The sequence below is a fragment of the Dasypus novemcinctus genome, chromosome 10, assembly GCF_030445035.2.
Source record: "Dasypus novemcinctus isolate mDasNov1 chromosome 10, mDasNov1.1.hap2, whole genome shotgun sequence".
In the NCBI taxonomy this organism is placed as follows: domain Eukaryota; kingdom Metazoa; phylum Chordata; class Mammalia; order Cingulata; family Dasypodidae; genus Dasypus; species Dasypus novemcinctus.
Genome location: NC_080682.1, coordinates 101,385,247 through 101,405,488, shown reverse-complemented (window position 1 = coordinate 101,405,488; position 20,242 = coordinate 101,385,247). Strand labels below are relative to the sequence as shown.

Genomic DNA, 20,242 nt, shown 5'->3' with positions numbered 1-20,242 from the left:
ATAGGATAGGGATCTGGGCTCAGCTGCCCAAACAGATTGTTGGAGAAGGCTTTGGGGTCAGGTTTGCAAAGAGATTTCTCAGAGATGTGGCATTCGAGTGGGGGCTTTTAGCATCAACATGTCTTAGACCAAAGTTACTCTATCAGGAGATCAATCTCACAGGCAAATTCCCAACTTCTGAACACCTTGGCCTCTTTGTAGCTCCAATTAATAAAATGTCCCCTGCTACTTCCTTTTCCCAAACAACTGACCATCCTTCGTTTCTGTAATTTGCCCTCTACTTAATTCCTGTCTTGGTTGATTTGTGTCTTCCCTGGCCTTTTCCTTCTTGCTGTTTTTTTCTTTTCCTTTCCTGGGCAGGTCTGTGGGGTACACACCGGCTCCCTTTCCCAGGTGCCATCCCACTCATCTTCCTTTCCTTCCACTCCCTGCGGGAGGAAGGCTGCCCTCAATGGAGAGAATGTTCTCACAGAGAGGCCATAGGCTGTATAGAAGACAGTTCTCCATCCCGAGGCCAGCTGACTGCACTCCCTTGTCTGGTGACTGTATTAGCAGAATGAATCTTACCATAGTATTAGGAGGATAGTATTAGGAGATGATATTCCACTCCAGGAAGAAAAATAAGTTGCACCAGGAGGGCGAAATGGAATGGAAGAAATTATATAGCTTAGCCACTAAGCTAGATATTTTTAAAATATTTCAAAATAGAAGGAATTAATATTTGTCTTTGTCTTCATACCTATCTGCTTACATGTTTGTCTCTCTCTCAAACCATAAGCCTATAGGATCCAGGTACATTCCCATTGCTTTTCTACTATCCAAGTGTGTGAAATGGTGCCCGAAAAATATTTATTGTTTAAAATATGCTTGCTGAATGACTGAGTTAAGATACAGATGAAAGAACACTAGGAAGTAAATGATAAAATTTCCACCTGCAGAAAAATCTTCCAAATATGCATACTTCTTTTCCCCTGCCAATTACTCTTTTTCTGATTTCAGTCATTTCTCAGTTCCCTGAGGTGCCAACCAGAGCTGCCTCACCTAAAGCTCACAGACTTTACCAACGTTATTGCTTGATGGTTCTATGCCCTCTCTTCATGGTTGTGGAAACTGTACGTGATGAAGTCAGGTAGATTTCAAACCCTATCTCATCAGGTATTGGCTTGCAACATTTGGCAAGTGATTCAAATTCTCTGAGTTTCACTTTTCTTAAGTGTGAAATGGGGATATATCCTTTCTAGAGTGGATTTCCATTTCCTAAATTCAAGAATATATAAAGCGCCACATGTGGTGTGTTTACTTCCGTCCCTGGCATAAAGCAGATGCTTAATAAATGTTAGTTTAATTCCTCTGTAACTGTATTATATTCCAATTCATTCATTCCTGAAACACCACTGGCTTTTTATACTGTAGTCTCTTCTGTCAACCACTGTTCTATAAACCTCCACAGGTAATATTTCTAAACTAGACTAATTGTTCTAAACCACTATCTGCAAAACATCTGAGGGCTGACTACTGTGTAAAGGATGGAGTCTAAATTGCAAAGTTGCATTCAAAGTTCTTATCTATCAGGACAAACTGACCTGTACAACCACCTGTCTCTTTTCAGCACTCCCTATGCACCAGTCCTACTGGGCAGAAATTGTTTATGAATCTACTATGCTCTGATATGTACACCCACCTCTTGTTATGCTGCTTCCCTCTCACAATCATCACCTAGTGATAACCTACTCAATCTCAAGACTGAGTTCATTTCAAGAATCATCTTATTTATAGCCTTTCCAGACACTATTAATGACTTCCTCTGTGCATACAAAATCCTCTGTAGCAGTACTATCTTTTACTTTCATTTGTTAGTGATATGTGTTTCTTTAAATTAAACTGTTATTATTGAGGGCATAGAACCTATCCTAGTCACTTGTGTATGCTTCTTTATTTTCATGTTTAAAGAGGATGGCGAGTGTGGGATATACCAAAAGCTCTGGGTGACCTCAGAAAGAATATTAAAGGAAAATTTCCGGTCTCTTTGAATAGCAAGTGAGGTTCCTGGTCATCTGCTCCAGGCATGACTACCTTAAACCACACTGGGATCAGCCACACAGTCTTTCACTTGCTGGGCATCCCTGGCCTAGAGGACCAGCACATGTGGATTTCCATCCCCTTCTTCATTTCCTATGTCATGGCCTTGCTTGGGAACAGCCTGCTCATCTTCATTATTCTCACAAAGAGCAGCCTCCATGAACCCATGTACCTCTTCCTCTGCATGCTGGCAGGAGCAGACGTTGTCCTCTCCACATGCACAGTACCTCAGGCCTTGGCCATCTTCTGGTTCCATGCTGGGGAGATCTCCCTGGATCGCTGCATCACTCAGTTCTTCATCATCCACTGCACTTTCATCTCTGAGTCTGGGATCTTGCTGGTGATGGCATTTGACCGCTACATTGCCATATGCTACCCACTAAGATATACCACTATTCTTACCCATGCCTTGATTGGGAAAATCGGAGTGACAATCTTTCTGAGAAGTTATAGTACAATTTTTCCAATAATATTTCTTTTAAAAAGATTGACTTTCTGCCAAAATAATATCATTCCACATACTTTCTGTGAACACATCGGCTTGGCCAAATATGCTTGTAATGACATTCGAGTGAACATCTGGTATGGGTTTTTTGTCATAGTGTCAACAGTGGTCTTAGATGTATTGCTGATTTTTGTTTCGTATCTGCTGATTCTCCATGCTGTGTTCCACATGCCTTCCCTAGATGCTCGCCACAAAGCTCTCAACACATGTGGCTCCCATGTCTGTATCATCATCCTCTTTTATGGGCCTGCAATCTTCACAACCCTTACTCAGCGGTTTGGACGCCATATCCTACCTCATATCCACATCTTGTTGGCCAATGTCTGCATTCTGGTTCCACCTATGCTGAATCCCATCATTTATGGGATCAAGACCAAGCCTATCCGAGAGCAGGTGGCCCACATACTTTGTCCAAAGTAGAAATAATTTTGGATAGGGACAAAGTTCAGAATCTGTAGCTATCCATGAGGTAGTCTATAGCAGCAGTGGGAATGACTTCTATCTATGGAACAAGTTCACCAGAGAGGTTGCAAGACTGACTTTTCCCACTCTCTAAACAACCTGAGAGAGCAGTACCATATTTGACTGAGCAATCTACCTCCTGCACATTTTACTGGGGCAAGATGGATTTTTTTTCGGAAGTCATATCCTTTATGACACTTGCTTGATCTTTGGAATTAGATGAAGTGAGAAGAGTGTTCTGCCCTGGGAATGTGTCCACCTCATCTTCATGTAGTTGCTCAAGTTCTGAAACATCACGTTACGGGCCTGGGCAATTAAAAACTCCATTCTTTTTTGTCCTTCATTCTAGCAAGTGATATTCTTAGACTTTGCAGCTTTTCCTATTATATTATAATTTATATACTGATCAACATGCGTGCATGTATTACAGAAATATAAATGAGTTGTGTGGAACTTATTTTACAGAAAAATCTTTGAGGAGACTGAGGGTGATCACTCCTGTGCTGAGAAAAGACCAGTGTGGTTTCTGAAGAGGGTGTGTATGCTGGAAGAATGCTGAGGGAGGAGAACTCCTCTATTCCAGTGTCACATGATATTCTTCAAAGATCCTCCTCAGGAAGGCATTCAAGGCTCTTAGTGATCTGAATCTGGCTTCTTTATAGCAATATTTCCCACATTGCCTTCCAAGTAAGCCAAACTTCCAACACACCAGGCTGCTCACTCCTTACCTTTCCCAGGTCATGCCATAGTCTTTCATGTGTGTCTGCTTTTTCTTGGAATAACATCCCTTGACTTGTGGAAAACTATTTCTTACATAGGCCTGACTCTTACATTGTCTCCCCTGGGATGCTTTCTTTAACCATCTCTTTACATTAGGTATTTTTTTGAGTTAATAATTTCTCTACGAGAAATACCATTTCCATATTTCTTTTTTAACTACTTATTTTATTAAAAATATATGCTTTTTATAGAAAAAAACAGAACTAATAAGATGAAAATCATTTTTTTTTTTTGAGGTACTGGGGCTGGGGATTGAAACCAGGTCCTCCTGTGTGGGAAACCAGAGTTCAACCATTAAGCCACATTGGCTCCCTTGAGTTGGTTTCTTCATTTGTTTGCTTGTTGTTTGTTTTTTCTTTGTTTTTGTTTTTGTTTTTACGAGGCACTGGGGACTGAACCCAGGACCTTCCATGTGGGAAGCAGGTGCTCAACCACTTGAGGCACATCTGCTCCCTGAAAATCACTATTAAACTGGTAGTCTTCAAGCTATTTATTGTTAAAATTTTGGTCCTATAGTTTATATCTATGTCTACATACTTATTATCTATATCTGTATTCGCATCTCTATGACTACTATCTATTATATCTATATCTATCTGGAAAACATGATTGTATGATATATAAAGAGGGTATTTATCATACTATATAGAAAGTTTTATAACCTAGCTTCTTTATCTAGCATTATATTGTTGACATTGTTCATTTCTAATATATATTGACCTACATGCTCAATTCCTACATCTATATAGTATTTTATTGCAGGGTTTTGCCATAAGTTATGCAATCAAGTCTACTTCTCTTAAGCTCTTCTTTTATGGCATTTAATTATTAATTCTTGTGGCCTACACACAGTGCTGATGCACACAAGGAGTGCCATGCCATGCAGGGGTGTAGGGAAGCCCCATGTGCAAGGAGTGCGACCCGTAAGGAAATCCGCCCCACAGGAAGAAAGTGTAGCCTGCCCAGGAGTGACACCACACACATGGAGAGCGGACATAGCAAGATGATGCAGCAAAAAGAGACACAGATTCCCGGTGCTGCTGACAAGAATGCATGCAGTCACAGAACACACAGTGAATGGACAGAGAGAGCAGACTACAGGGGGAGGGGAGGGAAGGGAGAGAAATAAATAAAAAAATCAATCTTTAAATAAAAAGATCATATAAAAATTGTAAAAAAAGTTTAAGACTAAATTTTACTTAAGTGCACAGCTAAGCAGATATTCTAAATCAATTTTTGTGTGTTATCTTTTAAAGTAAGATGTGGACTGCATCAGAACAACAAAACAACAAAAATAGAAGGAAGAATCCTAGTCAGGAGAAAAACCACTGATAAACTTTTTTGGTGTAATCCCTTATAATCTTCATTCTGTATGTGTATATTTTCATAAAGAGGTCAAGTTATCTATAAAATCTTGGAATCTGCTATTTTCATTATATATTTTAATGTAATCATATTCTCATGATTTAAATAATCTGGTCATAAATATAATTTCTAATGTGTGCCTATTATTCCACTGTAATATTTTCAATATTATTGGGCATTTGGATTTGGATTTGTCCCAGTGTAACAATTACATACAAGGCTCCTATGAACATCTTCGTGCATAAAGCTTACTGGTTTTTCTGCTTTCATTTTAAGGATAGTTTTCGAGAATTGCAATTTCAGGTTTTTGGTGAAGACTATAAACTTGTATTCAGAAATCATGTATGATTTACTCATGTTTAGGAGTTTATGAGAAAATAATCTCATTGCACCAACAATTGGATTGAATATTCTCATCTTTTAAAATTTTTGCCATTTGTGATACTGTGTTGCAATTTTTGTTTCTTTTTTTATATTTGTTTCTTTTGATAGCTGTTGAGGTTGACCATTTATTGATAATCATATTTCATCTTGTGAAGTAAAGAGCGATCATTTGTCAAATGCCTATGAAGTTGCATATCCATGAGATATGCATTAGAGACAAGGAAATGGAATTCTGCTAAGGTAAACAAGCCTATTTCTGTTTTATTTTCCAAGTCTTTGCTTTTGGGTACTGTCACATGGATCCTTAAAAGAGAAAGATTATGTCTGTAAACAAATATATTCCTCTAGGTGTGATACCCTTTGATTACATTAAATTTAGCTGAGAGGCCTTTGATTAGATAACCTGTTAGGACTGTTTTAGGACTTTTGATTCAACTATGTCAGTAAGTGTGACTCAGGTTGTGTCCCCACCCCTTGCTGGGTCTGATATAAACAGACTCACAGGGACAGACACACAAGAAGAGAGAACTTTGTCATTTTTGATCCTGCCATGTGACAAAAAGGAGAAGGCTCAAGGAACTGAGGTCCTGGGGGAGAAATGAGCCATTTGCCTGATAGTTTACAGCTTATCTTTGGAAGAGACCTGTTATTGGGAACAGTTGACACTGATATAGAAAGCCCTAAGAGATAAGCCCTAAACCAGTTTGCAGCTGACATTGGGAAGAAAGTGGAGTAGCTGAGCCTGTGAGAGGAAGCTAGGGGGGAGGGGTGGGGTGGGTGGGAAGGCAGAGACCAAGCAGAGATTGACCTCCGTCTTGCTTCAACACATGGCAGCTGAGTTTGTTGAGAAAGCACCTCTTATGGTGCTTTGAACTGGACTTTTCATGGCCTTGAAACTGTAAGCTTTTACCCCAAATATATCCCCATTATAAAAGCCAACAGATTTCTGGTACTTTGTATGGCAGCTGGGGCAAACCAAGACAGACATATCTCTTAGATGATTCTAGCTATTCCTGCCTTTGCCCATTTAACTCTTAAAAATCTATGTTGTTCTTATCTATTATTATTTTTAGTTTTCTCTCTCATATTTAAATATTTGTACAGTATAATTGCCCTCCAGTCTTAGTGTTTTTATAAACTGACTTAAATAATAAGAGGTATATTTATATCTTTTGCTTCACATCTTTTTCATTTGACCTTAGAAAATTCTCCTTCAGCTATGATCTGAGTATTATTCATATTCATTTCTATTTTAGTTTTTATCTCTAAAATAGGATTATTTTTTCAACCTTATAGAATTTTTGTGAGGATCAAGTGGGTTAATATACGTAAAGTGCTTAGAATTATCTGGTATATAGTAAGTATTACATGTATTTGCTATCATTATGGCTCTTTTTTTGTTTAAAATGTATTTATTTCATTTTCAGTATTTATTTATTAAACTTTTATTGTGGAATAATTATAGATACACAGGAAGTTGAAAAATATGTGCAAGGTGATCCTGTGTACTCTTCACCCTCTTTCCCCCATGGTAAATGCAGTGGATTGAATTATGTACAACAATTTAGACTGCTCTTGGTCTTGATCTGCATTCCCGTAGGTGTGACACCTTTGTAAGTAGGATCTTTTGAAGATGTTATTTTAGTTAAGGTATGACTCAATAGAATGAGGCTGGACCTTAATCTGAATTACTGGAATCCTTTATAAACAGAAGAAATTCAGGCATAGTCAGAGAAAGCCACAGGGCAGAGCCAGCAGTCAGAAGTCAAGGGAAGCTGGAAGAGAAAGGAGAGGACATCGCCATGTGACACAAGGCAGAAATACAACCAAGGAACTCCAAGGATCGTAGGCAGTCAGCACCAGACCTTAGGGAGGAAGCATTGCCTTGTTGTTGCCTCAAGTTTGGGCTTCTCTTACCTCTAAACCATAAGCAAATAAATTCCTGTTGTTTAAGCCAACCCATTGTATGGCGTTAGTCATAGACACCTGGTAGACTAAGACAGTAACCTCTTGCATAATTATAGTACAATGTCAAAACCAGAAAATTTACACTGGCATAATCCATGTCTTATTAAGATCTCAACAATTTTACATGCTTTCATTTGTGTGTGTGTGTGTGTGTGTGTGTGTGTGTGTAGTTCTATGCAGTTTTACCACATACATAGATTTGTGTAAACCACCACATCAAGTTAAAGAACTGTTCCATAACCCCAAGTTTCCTTTTTGTGGTCTCATCTACCTTCTTCTTTCACATATCTAACCACTGGCAATGACTGATTGATCCTTCATCTCTACACTTTTATTTCATGAATGTTATATAAATGGAATCATACAGTATGTAACTTTTAGAGACCGGCTTTATTTAACTCAGCATATTCCCTTGAGATCTTTCCTGTTGTTGCATGTATCAATAGTTCATTTTTGTGTAGTAGTGTTCCCATGGTATGGTTTTACCAGTTTTTTTTTTAACATAAACATGTTAAATGACATTTAGAATGTTTCTATTTTTTGCTATTGTGAATAAAGTTCTTTTGAACATTCATACACAGGTGTTTGTGCAAACAATCGTTCTTATTTCTCTAGGATAAATGCTCAAGAGTGCAATTCTGGGTCATAGGAAAAGTGCATGTTTAGTTTTATAAGAAACTGCCAAACTGTTTTCCTCATTGGTTGTATCATTTTACATTCCCACCAGCAATCCTTGAGTGATCCAGTTTCTCTGTAGCCTCACCAACATTTGGGTGAGGCCTCACTGCCTGATGATCACAGAGGCCAATACTATGACATTGGGATTTTGAGAAAAGAAAGATTTAATAAGCTCGAGTGGCACGGAGAGACGGGGTCAGGCTCAAATATGTCTCGCCAATCTGAGTGGTAAGGGAGATTTTACAGGAATCGCAAGTGAGAGGTGGGAACAGAGGTGGGAGCGTTGACTTTTCATAGTGCAGTTGTTAATTATAGAGTTGTCCATATGTAGTAGAGTAGATTTTAGATTAGATCTTCCTTATTGAAGGCTCTCTCACATTGATCTGCTTCTGATGTCTCCCTGTCCTTGTAATCTTGGTTCTGAGGAAGGTAATCCCTGTTCCTGGTTTCTCTAAGGTCGTTGACAAGACAAGAGTCAGTGTTTTCTGCACATGCTTAGGTTATATGACCTGCAATTAAATAAACTCAGAAGAAAAGGTCCCAGAAACAGGGCACTCATCCACCCCAAACCAGTTTTGGCCTGCCTGTGGTTTCATTACTGCGACGGTTTGCTCGGTCGGTAGAGGTGGGGTCTGGCTGCGGACGAGGGGTCGGTCCAGCTCAGGACGAGGGGTCGGTCCCGCTTGGGACGAGGGATCGGTCCCGCTTGGGACGAGGGGTCGGTCCGGCAGCAGACGAGGGGTCGGTCTCACAGGGGTTGCGCGGTTTGGCTGATGGGGTCGCCCGGCGAAGCCGGCGACGAAGGGGTCGCCTGGAGAAGCAGGAGACAAACTGGGGACAAGGGAGGCCAGGCCCTTGTCGGGGGCTCTCAGGACTGGAGGGCGCACGGCAGAAGAACTACCACGGAGACGAGGTAAACACGCAGGTCCACTTTATTGAGGGAGAGGCAACAGTTTTATAGGAGCTGGGGAAGGCTGATTGGTCGAAGCCACGCCCTGTTCTGATTGGTTGCCAGCAAAAGGTCAGTGGGCGGTACTGGACGGGGGAGGGATGGTGGTTAGGGATTGGCTGTCGCTGTTGCTGGGGGAAGGGGCAGGGTTTAGGGATTGGTGGCTGCTGTTGCTGGGGTGGAGGGCAGACTTGAGTTTCCCGCCCATGCCTGGCTGTTGCTGCTGTCGGGGGGAGGGAAAAGGGCAGAATGGATTTTTCCGCCCACCCCTGGCTGTTGCTGCTGTTGGGGGAGGGGAAAAGGGCAGACTGGAATTTTCCGCCCTGCGCCTGCACAGGGAGAAAGAAGAAGAAGGGTGCCGCCCCACAAGGCATTGTGTGGCGCCATCCGGAAGGAGGGGTGGCCGCGGAAGCATGGCTGCCGAGAAGGGGAGACCCAAGGGCACTCTGCGCCCATGCCGAGCTTCCTTCAGGGGTGGCGGTGGGCCCGACCAACCACCCTATTATGGGGGCAGCGGAATTAGGCCTACCGCGGCCGCTCCCCTCGCCAGGCCAGCAAACCACACTTCAGCCTGAGGGGTGACCGCACATAACCACTGTTTTCTATTTTAGCCTTTCTGACAGGTGTTCATTGGATTCCCATTGGTGTTTTAATTTTCATTTTTCTAATTGTTAATGATGTTGAAACATCTTGTTTGCCATGTGCATGTCCTCTTCAGTGAAATCTCTGTTCATGTTTTTTGCCCATTTTCTAATAAGATTTTTTTTTACTGTTGAGTTTTGAGACTTCTTTATATATCCCAGATCCAAGTCCATGGTTGAATATGAGGTTTGCAAATAAAAATTTGCAGCCTGTAGTTTGTTATTTCATTCTCTTCAAAGAGTCTCTCTCAAAGAAAAACATTTTCGTTTCTGTGAGATCCAATTTATCAATTCTCCTTTTATGGACCATGCTTTTGGTGTCAAGACTGAAAACTCTTTGCCTAGCTCCTAGGTCCCTTAAGGTTTTCTCCTTTTTTCTCCTAAAGTTTTACAGTTTTACATTTTACATTCATGTCTGTGATCCATTTTGAGTTAATCTTTATATGAGGTGTGAAGTTATGTTGAGGTTCAATTTCTTTCCTTGGGCCTATGGAGGTCAGATTGCTTCAGCATCATTTATTGAAACAGGCTCTCCTTCCTCTACTGGATTACTTTTGTGTATATGTCAAAAATTAGTTGGGTAGGGAAGAGGATTTGACAAAACTGATAGAGCATCTGCCTACCACATGGGAGGTCCAGGGTGCAAACCTAGGGCCTCCAGACCTGAGTGGTGAGCTGGCCCATGTGCAGTGCTGATGCACAAAGAATGCCATGCCATGCAGGGGTGTCCCCGTGTAGGGGAGCCCCATATGCAAGGAGTGTGCCCCTTAAGGAGAGCTGCCCCATGTGAAAAAAGTGCAGCCTGTGAAGGAGTGGCACCGCACACATGGAGAGCTGATGCAGCAAGATGACGAAACAAAACAGAGATACAGATTCCCCGTGCTGCCAACAAGAATACAAGCGGACATAGAAGAAACACACAGCGAATGGACACGGAACAGAGAACTGAGCCAGGGAAAGAGGAGAGAAATGAATAAATAAATAAATAAATAAATAAATAGATAAATCTTAAAAAATTAATTGGGCATATATGTGGGGGTCTATTTCTGGGTTCAAAATTTTGTTCCATTTATCTTGTAGCTTATTTGACTTTGCATTTTCTCCCAACCTTTCCATTTCTTTCCCCTTTTTAGTCAGCATTTCATTTATTAATAAACAGCAAGCTTTGAGAAATAACTGTTTCTGAGCTCTTGACTGTTAAAGTATGCTTAGACTCCTCTCTCAGGAAACTCCAAGAATAATCTATTCTGCAAACTGTTTGACCACCTTCATATCAACAGAAAGATGTAACTTCATCCTTACAATGAAAATATTGTAAATGCTCATTTTACTTAGTTACTGTGAAAGTGTAACTTCTGCCCTCCTGGGAAATACTGTGAATGACGGTCCCTTGATGATCTACTCTAAGCCACAGATGGGGATTTAGGCCACAACCAAGCTCTGTCTCTTGGAGAGAGAGGACTACCCTCTGGACCACTGAGGGTGAGGTCCCATGTAACTCCTCTATTGAATGTTCTTTTTCTCATGAAGCTGGAACTTGCCTGGGTCTTTCTTTGGTCTGACTTATCCCTCTCAATTTTGTGGGAAGCTGTAATTTTACATGGCTCCCTGCTATACTCAGAACATATTTACTGCCAATGCCATACTATCATGATTAGTGTAGTTATATAGTAAGCCTTAGCAACGGTAGAGTAATTCCTCATATCATTTTTTTCTTGGAATTGTTTTATATACTATAGGTATTTTACTTTGCCAAATACATTTTAGAAAAAGCTTGTCTATGTCTACCAAAAAGACATTTCTGGGATCTTGATTGTATTTGCATTAAATCCATAGATAAATTCGCGAAGAAATTATATCTTTACTACGTTAAATCTTCCAGTTCATTAATGTGGTATGCCCCTCCATTTACTTTAGTTCCTCTTGGATTTATTTCATTACCATTTTGTGTATGTCAGCATACAGATTCAGTACAGTTTTAATAGATTTATACCTAACTACTTTATTTTCTTTGGCATGATTATAAATGGTACTGAGCTTTAAATTTCAATTTCCATGTTTGTCACTAGTATATAGAAATGAGTTTGATCTTTGTGTATCAATTTTGTATCCTGACACTTTGCTGAACACACTTATTAGTTGTAGAATTTTGCTTTATTTATTTATTTTTGTTTGTTTGTTATGGTAGATTCCTTGGCAACTTCTACATAGACAATAGTGTCATCTGTATATATGAACAACTTTATTTCTCTATTTTTAATCTGTATTTCCTTTTCTTGCCTTACTGTGCTGGCTAGAACTTCCAGTAGTGTGTTGATAAGAGTGGTAAGAAAGGGCAAAACATCAAAAACAAAGTTTTATGATATTTTTCATTTTTTAATACCCCAATTTGTTTTTTTTACTTTTAGTTTTTCTAATTAGTGTGTATTCTATTTCTATTCTTCAAAACCTATCATTACTATTTCATTTTCCTACTAATTGAATTTGGCAATATATTAGGCTTCATTTTTGAAGAAATTTTGGATCACAGAGGGGTTCAACTATGGCAGGGGAGGAACACTGGTGTAGGGTATTATTGATGGGGGACACATGGTTGGGAGGGAGTTCTCTAGGGCATGTATATAGGGTATAAAAAAATGTTTGGATATTCATTGGATATTTTCATAGTAGTTAAAGTTACAAACAGCAACTGAGTGAGTGCTGAGTTCCTACCCAGGGGAGCTCTGTCACATTCCCCACTGGAAAAGCAACAATCCCCCAAGTGTAAGGACAAAGACCAGTGAAGAAGGATGGTCCAGTAATGAGCCCTTGATATTGATGACTATGCTTATGAGCCTCTGTGCCTGAAATTTCAACTAGGTTTAGAGCTGCAGGGTGCCTAAGAATTACCTCCTGAGAGCCCCTTGTTTCTCAAATGTGGCCACTCTCTAAGCCAAACTCAGCAGGTAAATGCATTACCTTCCCTCCAGTATGGGACATGACTCCCAGGCATGAGCCTACCTGATACTGAGGTATTATTACCAATCATGAACTGGTGATGCAACTAGAAAAAGACATTGAATAAAAGGGGGAAATGGTAAAGAAGAATGAGTTTATATGGCTAAGAGTCTTCAAAAAATAGTCAGGAGGTCATCAGAGGGGTTGTGCTTACACACATCTCAGCAGGATCCCAGAGACAGCCAAAGTAGATACAACCCCGGGTACTGGTTCTCCTGAGGGCTATGGAGACACACAGGTTCTACAATCATGGCAGTTGGCTCTGGAGTTTAGTGCCTTGTCAGTGGGCTCTACTTTGGAATTTGTGCTCCTGAGTGTGATGGAGTTGGACTCAGATGTGACCTTCTACACATGTCTCTTCTGTCACTTTTACTGAATCTGTAGTTAGTGCTGGGGTTGGTGTATACTCAGGAGACTTGAATCTCTGAACTATCCATGTGCCAGCTGGCCCCTGAGCCTAAGCAGAGTTGCAACTCTCTGGTTCATTGGACTTACCCAGGTCAGCTAACAGGGAGGTGAAGATGGTTAACCATCACACCAGGAAACTGAGAGTGCCTACTACTGCAAGCAGAAGAATAGCATCCACCAACCATGTGTGATCTAAGCCTCCTCTCAGTATATAGGTAGAGTAGACATCACCATTCCAGGGTCCACAGGATGGAGGAATAAAATATGGATTAGAGTGGGCTTACTGATATTCTACTATAGAACTATTGTGACTAGTAAGGGAAGGAATTGTAACATGGATATGGAGAAAGTGGCCATGGTAGTTGCTGAGGGCAGGTAGAGGGAAGAAGAGATGTGATATGGGGGCATTTTCGGGACTTGGAGTTGTCCTATATGATATTGCAGGGACAGATGCTGGACATTATATATCCTGCCATAACACACTGAATGTACTGGCAGAGAGTGTATACTACAATGAGAACTATAATCCATGCTGTGCAGTAGTGCTCCAAAATGTATTCACAAAATGCAATGAATGTGCCACAGTGAAGAAAGAGATTGTTGATGTGGGAGGAGTGGGGTGGGGTGGTGTGTGGGGTATATGGGAACCTCTTATAATTTTTAATATAACATTTTTTTGTGATCTATGTATCTTCAAAAAAATATAATTAATTAAAAAAAAAAAAGAAAACGAGTGGTGAAAGTGGGTGTCTTAGTTTGCCACAGGGCTGCCAGGGTAAAGTACCAGAAATGGGTTGGCTTTTTTTTTTTTAAGATTTATTTTTTAAAAATTTATTTATTTCTCTCCCTTTCCCCTTCACCCCCCTGCCCCAGTTGTCTGTTCTCTGTGTCTATTTGCTGCGTCTTCTTCTTTGTCCACTTCTGTTGTTGTCAGCGGCACGGGAATCTGTGTTTCTTTTCGTTGTGTCATCTTGTTGTGTCATCTTGTGTCAGCTCTCCGTGTGGATGGTGCCATTCTTAGGCAGGCTGCACTTTCTTTTGCGCTGGGTGGCTCTCCTTATGGGGCGCACTCCTTGCACGTGGGGCTCCCCTACACAGGGGACACCCCTGCGTGGCAGGGCACTCCTTGCGCGCATCAACACTGCTCATGGACCAGCTCCACACGGGTCAAGGAGGCCCAGGGTTTGAACCGCAGACCTCCCATGTGGTAGAAGGACGCCCTAACTGCTGAGCCAAGTCCACTTCCTGGGTTGGCTTTTGTAATGGAGATTTTATTTAGGGCAAAAGCTTACAGTTCCCAGGCCGTGAAATGTCCAAATCAAAGCACCATCAGAGATGCTTTCTCGCCAAAATCAGCTACTGTTAATTCTGGGTCCTGCCACGTGGTGAAGACGGCCACTATTCCTTGTGTAGGTCCCTAACTTTCCCTCCAGAATCTACCGTCTTCCAGAGTTCAGCCATGGGCAATCAGGCATAGGGCTTCACTCTTCCTGGGTCTCCTCTGTCTTGGGTGCTTTGCTTTCTTGCTGAGTGCTGCTCTAAGCTATCAGGCTTACTGCTGGCCTCTTTAGCCTTGAGCTGCTCCCTGGACCCAGCCTCTCTGAAGTCACCTTCCTTGCCCCTGTGCTTTTCTTGCAGTTCTCTTTCTCACATGGCAGGACCAATATGGTGGATTCCTATTTTTCTGTGTATATCTGTCTCTTTTTGTGTCTCTGTTTATATCAGATGCATCTGGAGGATGGACACCGAAGCTGGCTCATGCCTCACTGGGCAGTCCAATCAAAAGCCCTAAAGCCATTTTAGCAAGAAATCTAATCAAAGGCACTTTAACTGAATTTAATGCAACCAAAGGGTGCCACATTCATAGGAATAGATTAGAATATAATCTTTTGCTGGGATTCATATAATTCAAACTGTCACAGTGGGCATCTTTGTCTTGCTCTTGATCTTAGGACTAGGTTTAGGTCTTTCCCTGTTTATGATGATGTTAGCAACAGATTTTGTTTTTGGTAGCTAATCTTTTTTAAAGTTGAGGAAATTTCCTTTATTCCTAGTTTGGTGTGGGTTTTTATTGTGAATGGGTGTTGGATTGGGTCAATTGCTTTTTCTGTGTCAATGGATAAATTCACATGAATTTTTTTCATTAGTTTTTTTTTTTCTTTCTGCGGGTTGGAGGGACTGGTTCTTTATTTCAAAAAGAAATTGTCAATTTTTAGTATCAAAACAGTTGCATTTTTAGTTTGTCTTTCTCCCAGTTGGTCCCCAAAAGTGACCACATGAAAGGAGAGTACATTTTAAGCCAATAAGCTGCAGGATGCACACCTATCAGACCTCAGAGAAACGTCACTAAAAAGGGGGAACTAGGTGGAGAAAGAAATTATAAAAAATCAGCACACTGCCACCCAGACTGTAGAGAGCACTCACAATCAGGTGGGTTGGCCAGTGCTCCCCAACCCCAAAAAAGCGAATTTCAAAATAATAAAAAATTAAAAGAAAAGTTTTGTCCATATGCTATTCAAGATTTTTCTAGTACTGGCTGATCCAAAACATAAGATGGGACTTTTTAGAGAAAGCAGCTTCAGACCCAGAAAAGGGTGCTGAGATGTTTCATATGGCTAAATTAGTGGCAAAAACATAATTTTCTTTCCTTTCTTAAAAGGAGGCAGGAGAGTAAATCAGTGGTCACCCCAACATAAGAGGCACATGATCCATTCTGTGAGCTCTTGAAAAGGGAGTAGAGAAAGGACAGGACAAAGATTTGGTCTCAGACAGAGGTCTCAACATATTAATCCGGTCACTTCTGAGAAAAAAAAAAATAATAAATTTGCCCTAAGTTAACTTAAAACTGAAAACTTGAATAGCACTTTTTTTTTGGAGGGCTCACTCTTGGGATCACTTTTCTGGTTTGGCTGGTGCTTTGAATAGAGCAATCAATGAGTTTTCCCCTGGGTTATGTTTGACTCTCAGTGATGCAGGCCCGTCCTTCTTTCCCTCCTCTCTGGGGTGGGCAATATCCATTAAGCTGAAAAACTACCTTCCAAAAGTGAGAAAGGGATTAGATTGCTGCATTGGAGCTGTGGAATTATTTCGAATGTTTTACACATGGCTGCTACAACAACAAAAAAGGGGGATAATTACAAAATGTACACATCACAACATGCTTTTATTAATTTTTTCTCTTACAACATGCTTTTTTTTTTTTTTTAAAGATTTATTTATTTAATTCCCCCCCAACCCCAGTTGTCTGTTCTCTGTGTCTATTTGCTGCGTCTTGTTTCTTTGTCCGCTTCTGTTGTCGTCAGCAGCACGGGAAGTGTGGGCGGTGCCATTCCTGGGCAGGCTGCACTTTCTTTCGCGCTGGGCAGCTCTCCTTACGGGGCGCACTCCTTGCACATGGGGCTCCCCTATGCGGGGGGACAACGCTGTGTGGCAGGGCACTCCTTGTGCGCATCAGCACTGCGCATGGGCCAGCTCCACACGGGTCAAGGAGGCCCAGAGTTTGAACCGCGGACCTCCCATGTGGTAGACTGACGCCCTAACCACTGGGCCAAGTTCGTTTCCCTCACAACATGCTTTTAAAGACACTTGCATTGTGCTCACATTCCCTTAAGTGTTATTCCTAAAGGTGCTCAGCCCCCTAGCCCAGTTGCAATCTCTGGGAGAGGTCGAGACAGTTTGGTGCATACGACACGGGGTCGGGGGTAGGTGTATAGCGAAAGGAGAAAGCAGCCTTCCAGTTAAAGATCAGCCTTAGTTTAAAGGTCAGCTTCAGGCAGGCTGGCCTCAGGTGGAGTTGGGGTCAAAAGGAGGAGCAGCAGCTGGGCAGGATTGGGGTGCTCTTCGTCTCATTCAAGTCAAGCAGAGTCTAATCCTGCATTCTTTGTGTACAGGGATGCTCCTCTTTGGTACATTTCAGTTTATCTTCCAAATCATCAATTGTGTTTTCCAGCTTGGCTACCCATCTCAGCAAACTCAGCACGGGTCTCTGCCTCCTTGACTTTATCAGTAAGAATTTTTCTCTCCTTCATATTTGTCCTCTTTTTGAGAGTACTTGTCTTCAGCAGCACTCAGACACTTAAGGTTCTGGTCCATCAGTCTGATCTGCCCATCCAATGGTGCGGCGGCTTGCTCAGTCGGTAGAGGTGGGGTCTGGCTATGGACGAGGGGTCAGTCCAGCTCTGGACGAGGGGTTGGTCCCACTTGGGACGAGGGGTCGGTCCGGCAGCAGACGAGGGATCGGTCTCACAAGGGGTTGCGTGGTTCGGCTGACGGGGTCGCCCGGCGAAGCCGGCGACGAAGGGGTCGCCCGGAGAAGCAGGCGACGAACTGGGGACAAGGGAGGCCAGGCCCTTGTCGGGGGCTCTCAGGACTGGAGGGTGCACGGCAGAAGAACTACCGCGGAGACAAGGTAAGCACGCAAGTCCAGCTTTATTGAGGGAGAAGCAACAGTTCTATAGGGGCTGGGGAAGGCCGACCGGTCGAAGCCACGCCCTGCTCTGATTGGTTGCCGGTGAAAGGTCAGTGGGCGGCACTGGACGGGGGAAGGGTGGTGGTTAGGGATTGGCTGTCGCTGTTGCTGGGGGAAGGGGCAGGGTTCAGGGACTGGTGGCTGCTGCTGCTGGGGTGGAGGGCAGACCTGAGTCTCCCGCCCACGCCTGGCTGTTGCTGCTGTCGGGGGGAGGGAAAAGGGTAGACTGGATTTTTCCACCCACGCCTGGCTGTTGCTGCTGTTGGGGGAGGGGAAAGGGCAGACTGGAATTTTCCGCCCTGCGCCTGCGCAGGGAGAAGGAAGAAGAAGGATGCCACCCCACAAAGCATCGTGTGGCGCCATCTGGGAGGAGGGGCGGCCGCGGAAGCATGGCTGCCGAGAAGGGGAGACCCGAGGGCACTCTGCGCCCATGCCGAGCTCCCTTCAGGGGTGGCGGTGAGTCCGACCAGCCACCCTATTATGGGGGCAGCGGCTTGGCCTGCCGCGGCTGCTCCCCCGCCAGGCCAGCAAACCACACTTCAGCCCGAGGGGTGACCGCACAATGGGACTCGTTCCTCAGTGCGTTCCAAGGCCCCTTCAATAATCAACTGACGAGCACCTCCTCCTACTTCCGATATGCTTCTTCTGCAATGTTCTTAGCTTCTTTGAGCTGGGTTTCTTGGAGTTCCATCTTTTCTTCATCTTTTAAAGCCCGGGTTTCAACAACCTTCACACCCTCTTGCTCTCTCAGCGGCTTTCTCTGCCTCCTCTAGCTTTTGTAGGGCAGTGGCCAGGCGCTCCTGGGCACGGTCCAGCTCCTCTTCAACTAGCTGGATCCGAACGTTCAAGGAGGCCACCTCATCCTCAGTCTGTCCATGGGCCGCCTTTCTCCCTGCACTTCCCGCTGCAGGCGCTTGGTTCTCTCCTCCACATCACTGGCCTACTGCTGTAGAACCTGGGGCTTGGGTGTCATCGCCTCCATGGTGGTGATCCCGGCCATGGTGCCCATCCAAGAACTGCTCACGTTCTGCTTCCTGCCTCCTCCACTCTGCTTGGCAATCTCTCCTCCTCATTAGCCTTTTGATAGGATGGATTACATTGATGGATTTCCTTGCATACCTGGACTAAATCCCAGTGGGTAGTAATGTGTAAGTTCTGTTTTTAAAAATCTACTCTGCCAGTCTAATTGCTTTGTGTAGATCACTTTCATTTAAACGAATTATTGCTATGTTTAAGGGCTTAGGTCTGCATTGATTTGCTGACATTTTGTTGAGGATATTTATGTTAAGTTGATGATATGTGTATTGATCTGTAGTTTTCACTTTCATGCTGTCTTTGGTGTTGGTATTAAGGTTCCAGGTCATCTGCTCCAGGCATGACTACCTTGAACCGCACTGGGCTCAGCCACACAGCTTTCTGCTTTCTGCACATCCCTGGCCTAGAGGACGGGCATATGTGGATTTCCACCCCCTTCTTCATTTCCTGTGCAACCGCCCTTCTAGGGCCTGCTCATCTTCATTATCTGCACAAGGAGCAGCCTCCATGATCCCATGTACCTCTTCCTTTGTATGCTGGCAGGAGCAGACATTGCCCTCCCACATGCACAGTACCTCGGGCCTTGACCAACTTCTGGTACCATGCTGAAAAGAAGAAAATATTAGCAAATAGAATAATTACACCATGACTGCATGAGATTTGTCCAGGTATGCAAGATTGGTTCAACATTCAAAAACCAATCAATGCAATCCCATCGACAGGCTAAAGAAAAAAATTTCATGTGGTAGTATCAATTAGTGCAAAAAGTATTTGAAAAAATTCAACACCTATTCATGATAAAAACTTTTAGCAAACTAAGACTAAAAGGAAACTTCCTCACCATGGTAAATTACACATGCAAAAAATCTCCAGCAAACATCATATTTAATGGTGAGAATCTGAACTGAACTGTTCATTAATGGATAATTGGTAAAATGTATATCCGTATAATGGAATATCGTTCATCCACAAAAGTATCCATAAAAAGGATCTATGAAAGCACTGGTCTATGCTATAATGTAGATGAACCTTGAAAATCTTATGTTAAGTAAAATAAGCCAGATACTAGAGGCCATCTGTTGTGTGATTCCATTTATATGAAATGTCCAGATGGGTAAATCTAAAGAGACAGAAAGCAGATCAGCGGTTTCCAAGAGCTGGGGGAAGGGAGAGGATTGATTAGGTGACAAAGGGAATTTTTTAGGGTGGTATAACTTATGTGCAGCATGATATTATAATGGTTCATCCATGACATTATGTATTTTTCAAAACCCATAGATCTTTAGATCATTAGAGTGAACCTTAATTATGCAAATTAAAACATCATTTAAGCATTTGAGGATCCCTGGATAGAATGCAGAATATGGCAAATCAATCTAACTCTATTACAAATATATAAAATGTGTGGGGAAAGAGGTGCTGACCTAAGTTAACTTGGGAAATAAGTGGATTCTATAATACTAAAAACAAAAGAAAGTGCCCCTAAGCCTGTGTGCTAGTTGGTAAAGACAATTTTTCTCCCA

The 20,242-nt window shown here is 42.5% G+C and overlaps 1 protein-coding gene and 1 pseudogene across 1 annotated transcript; one reads left to right on the top strand and one right to left on the bottom strand.

Annotated features, from left to right (window-relative positions):
* Window positions 1-2,065: 2,065 nt before the first annotated feature.
* Window positions 2,066-3,004, top strand: LOC131280249 (olfactory receptor 52B4-like). The gene has a single exon (XM_058306349.1). The coding sequence runs from the start codon at window positions 2,066-2,068 to the stop codon at window positions 3,002-3,004; it is 939 nt and encodes a 312-aa protein (XP_058162332.1).
* A 14,011-nt stretch (window positions 3,005-17,015) lies between these two features.
* On the bottom strand, window positions 17,016-18,684 carry LOC101423151 (tropomyosin alpha-3 chain-like; annotated as a pseudogene).
* Window positions 18,685-20,242: the final 1,558 nt, after the last annotated feature.

Excerpts from the sequence above, each read along its gene's own strand:
- LOC131280249 (XM_058306349.1), top strand. The coding sequence starts at position 2,066 with ATGACTACCTTAAACCACACTGGGATCAGCCACACAGTCTTTCACTTG.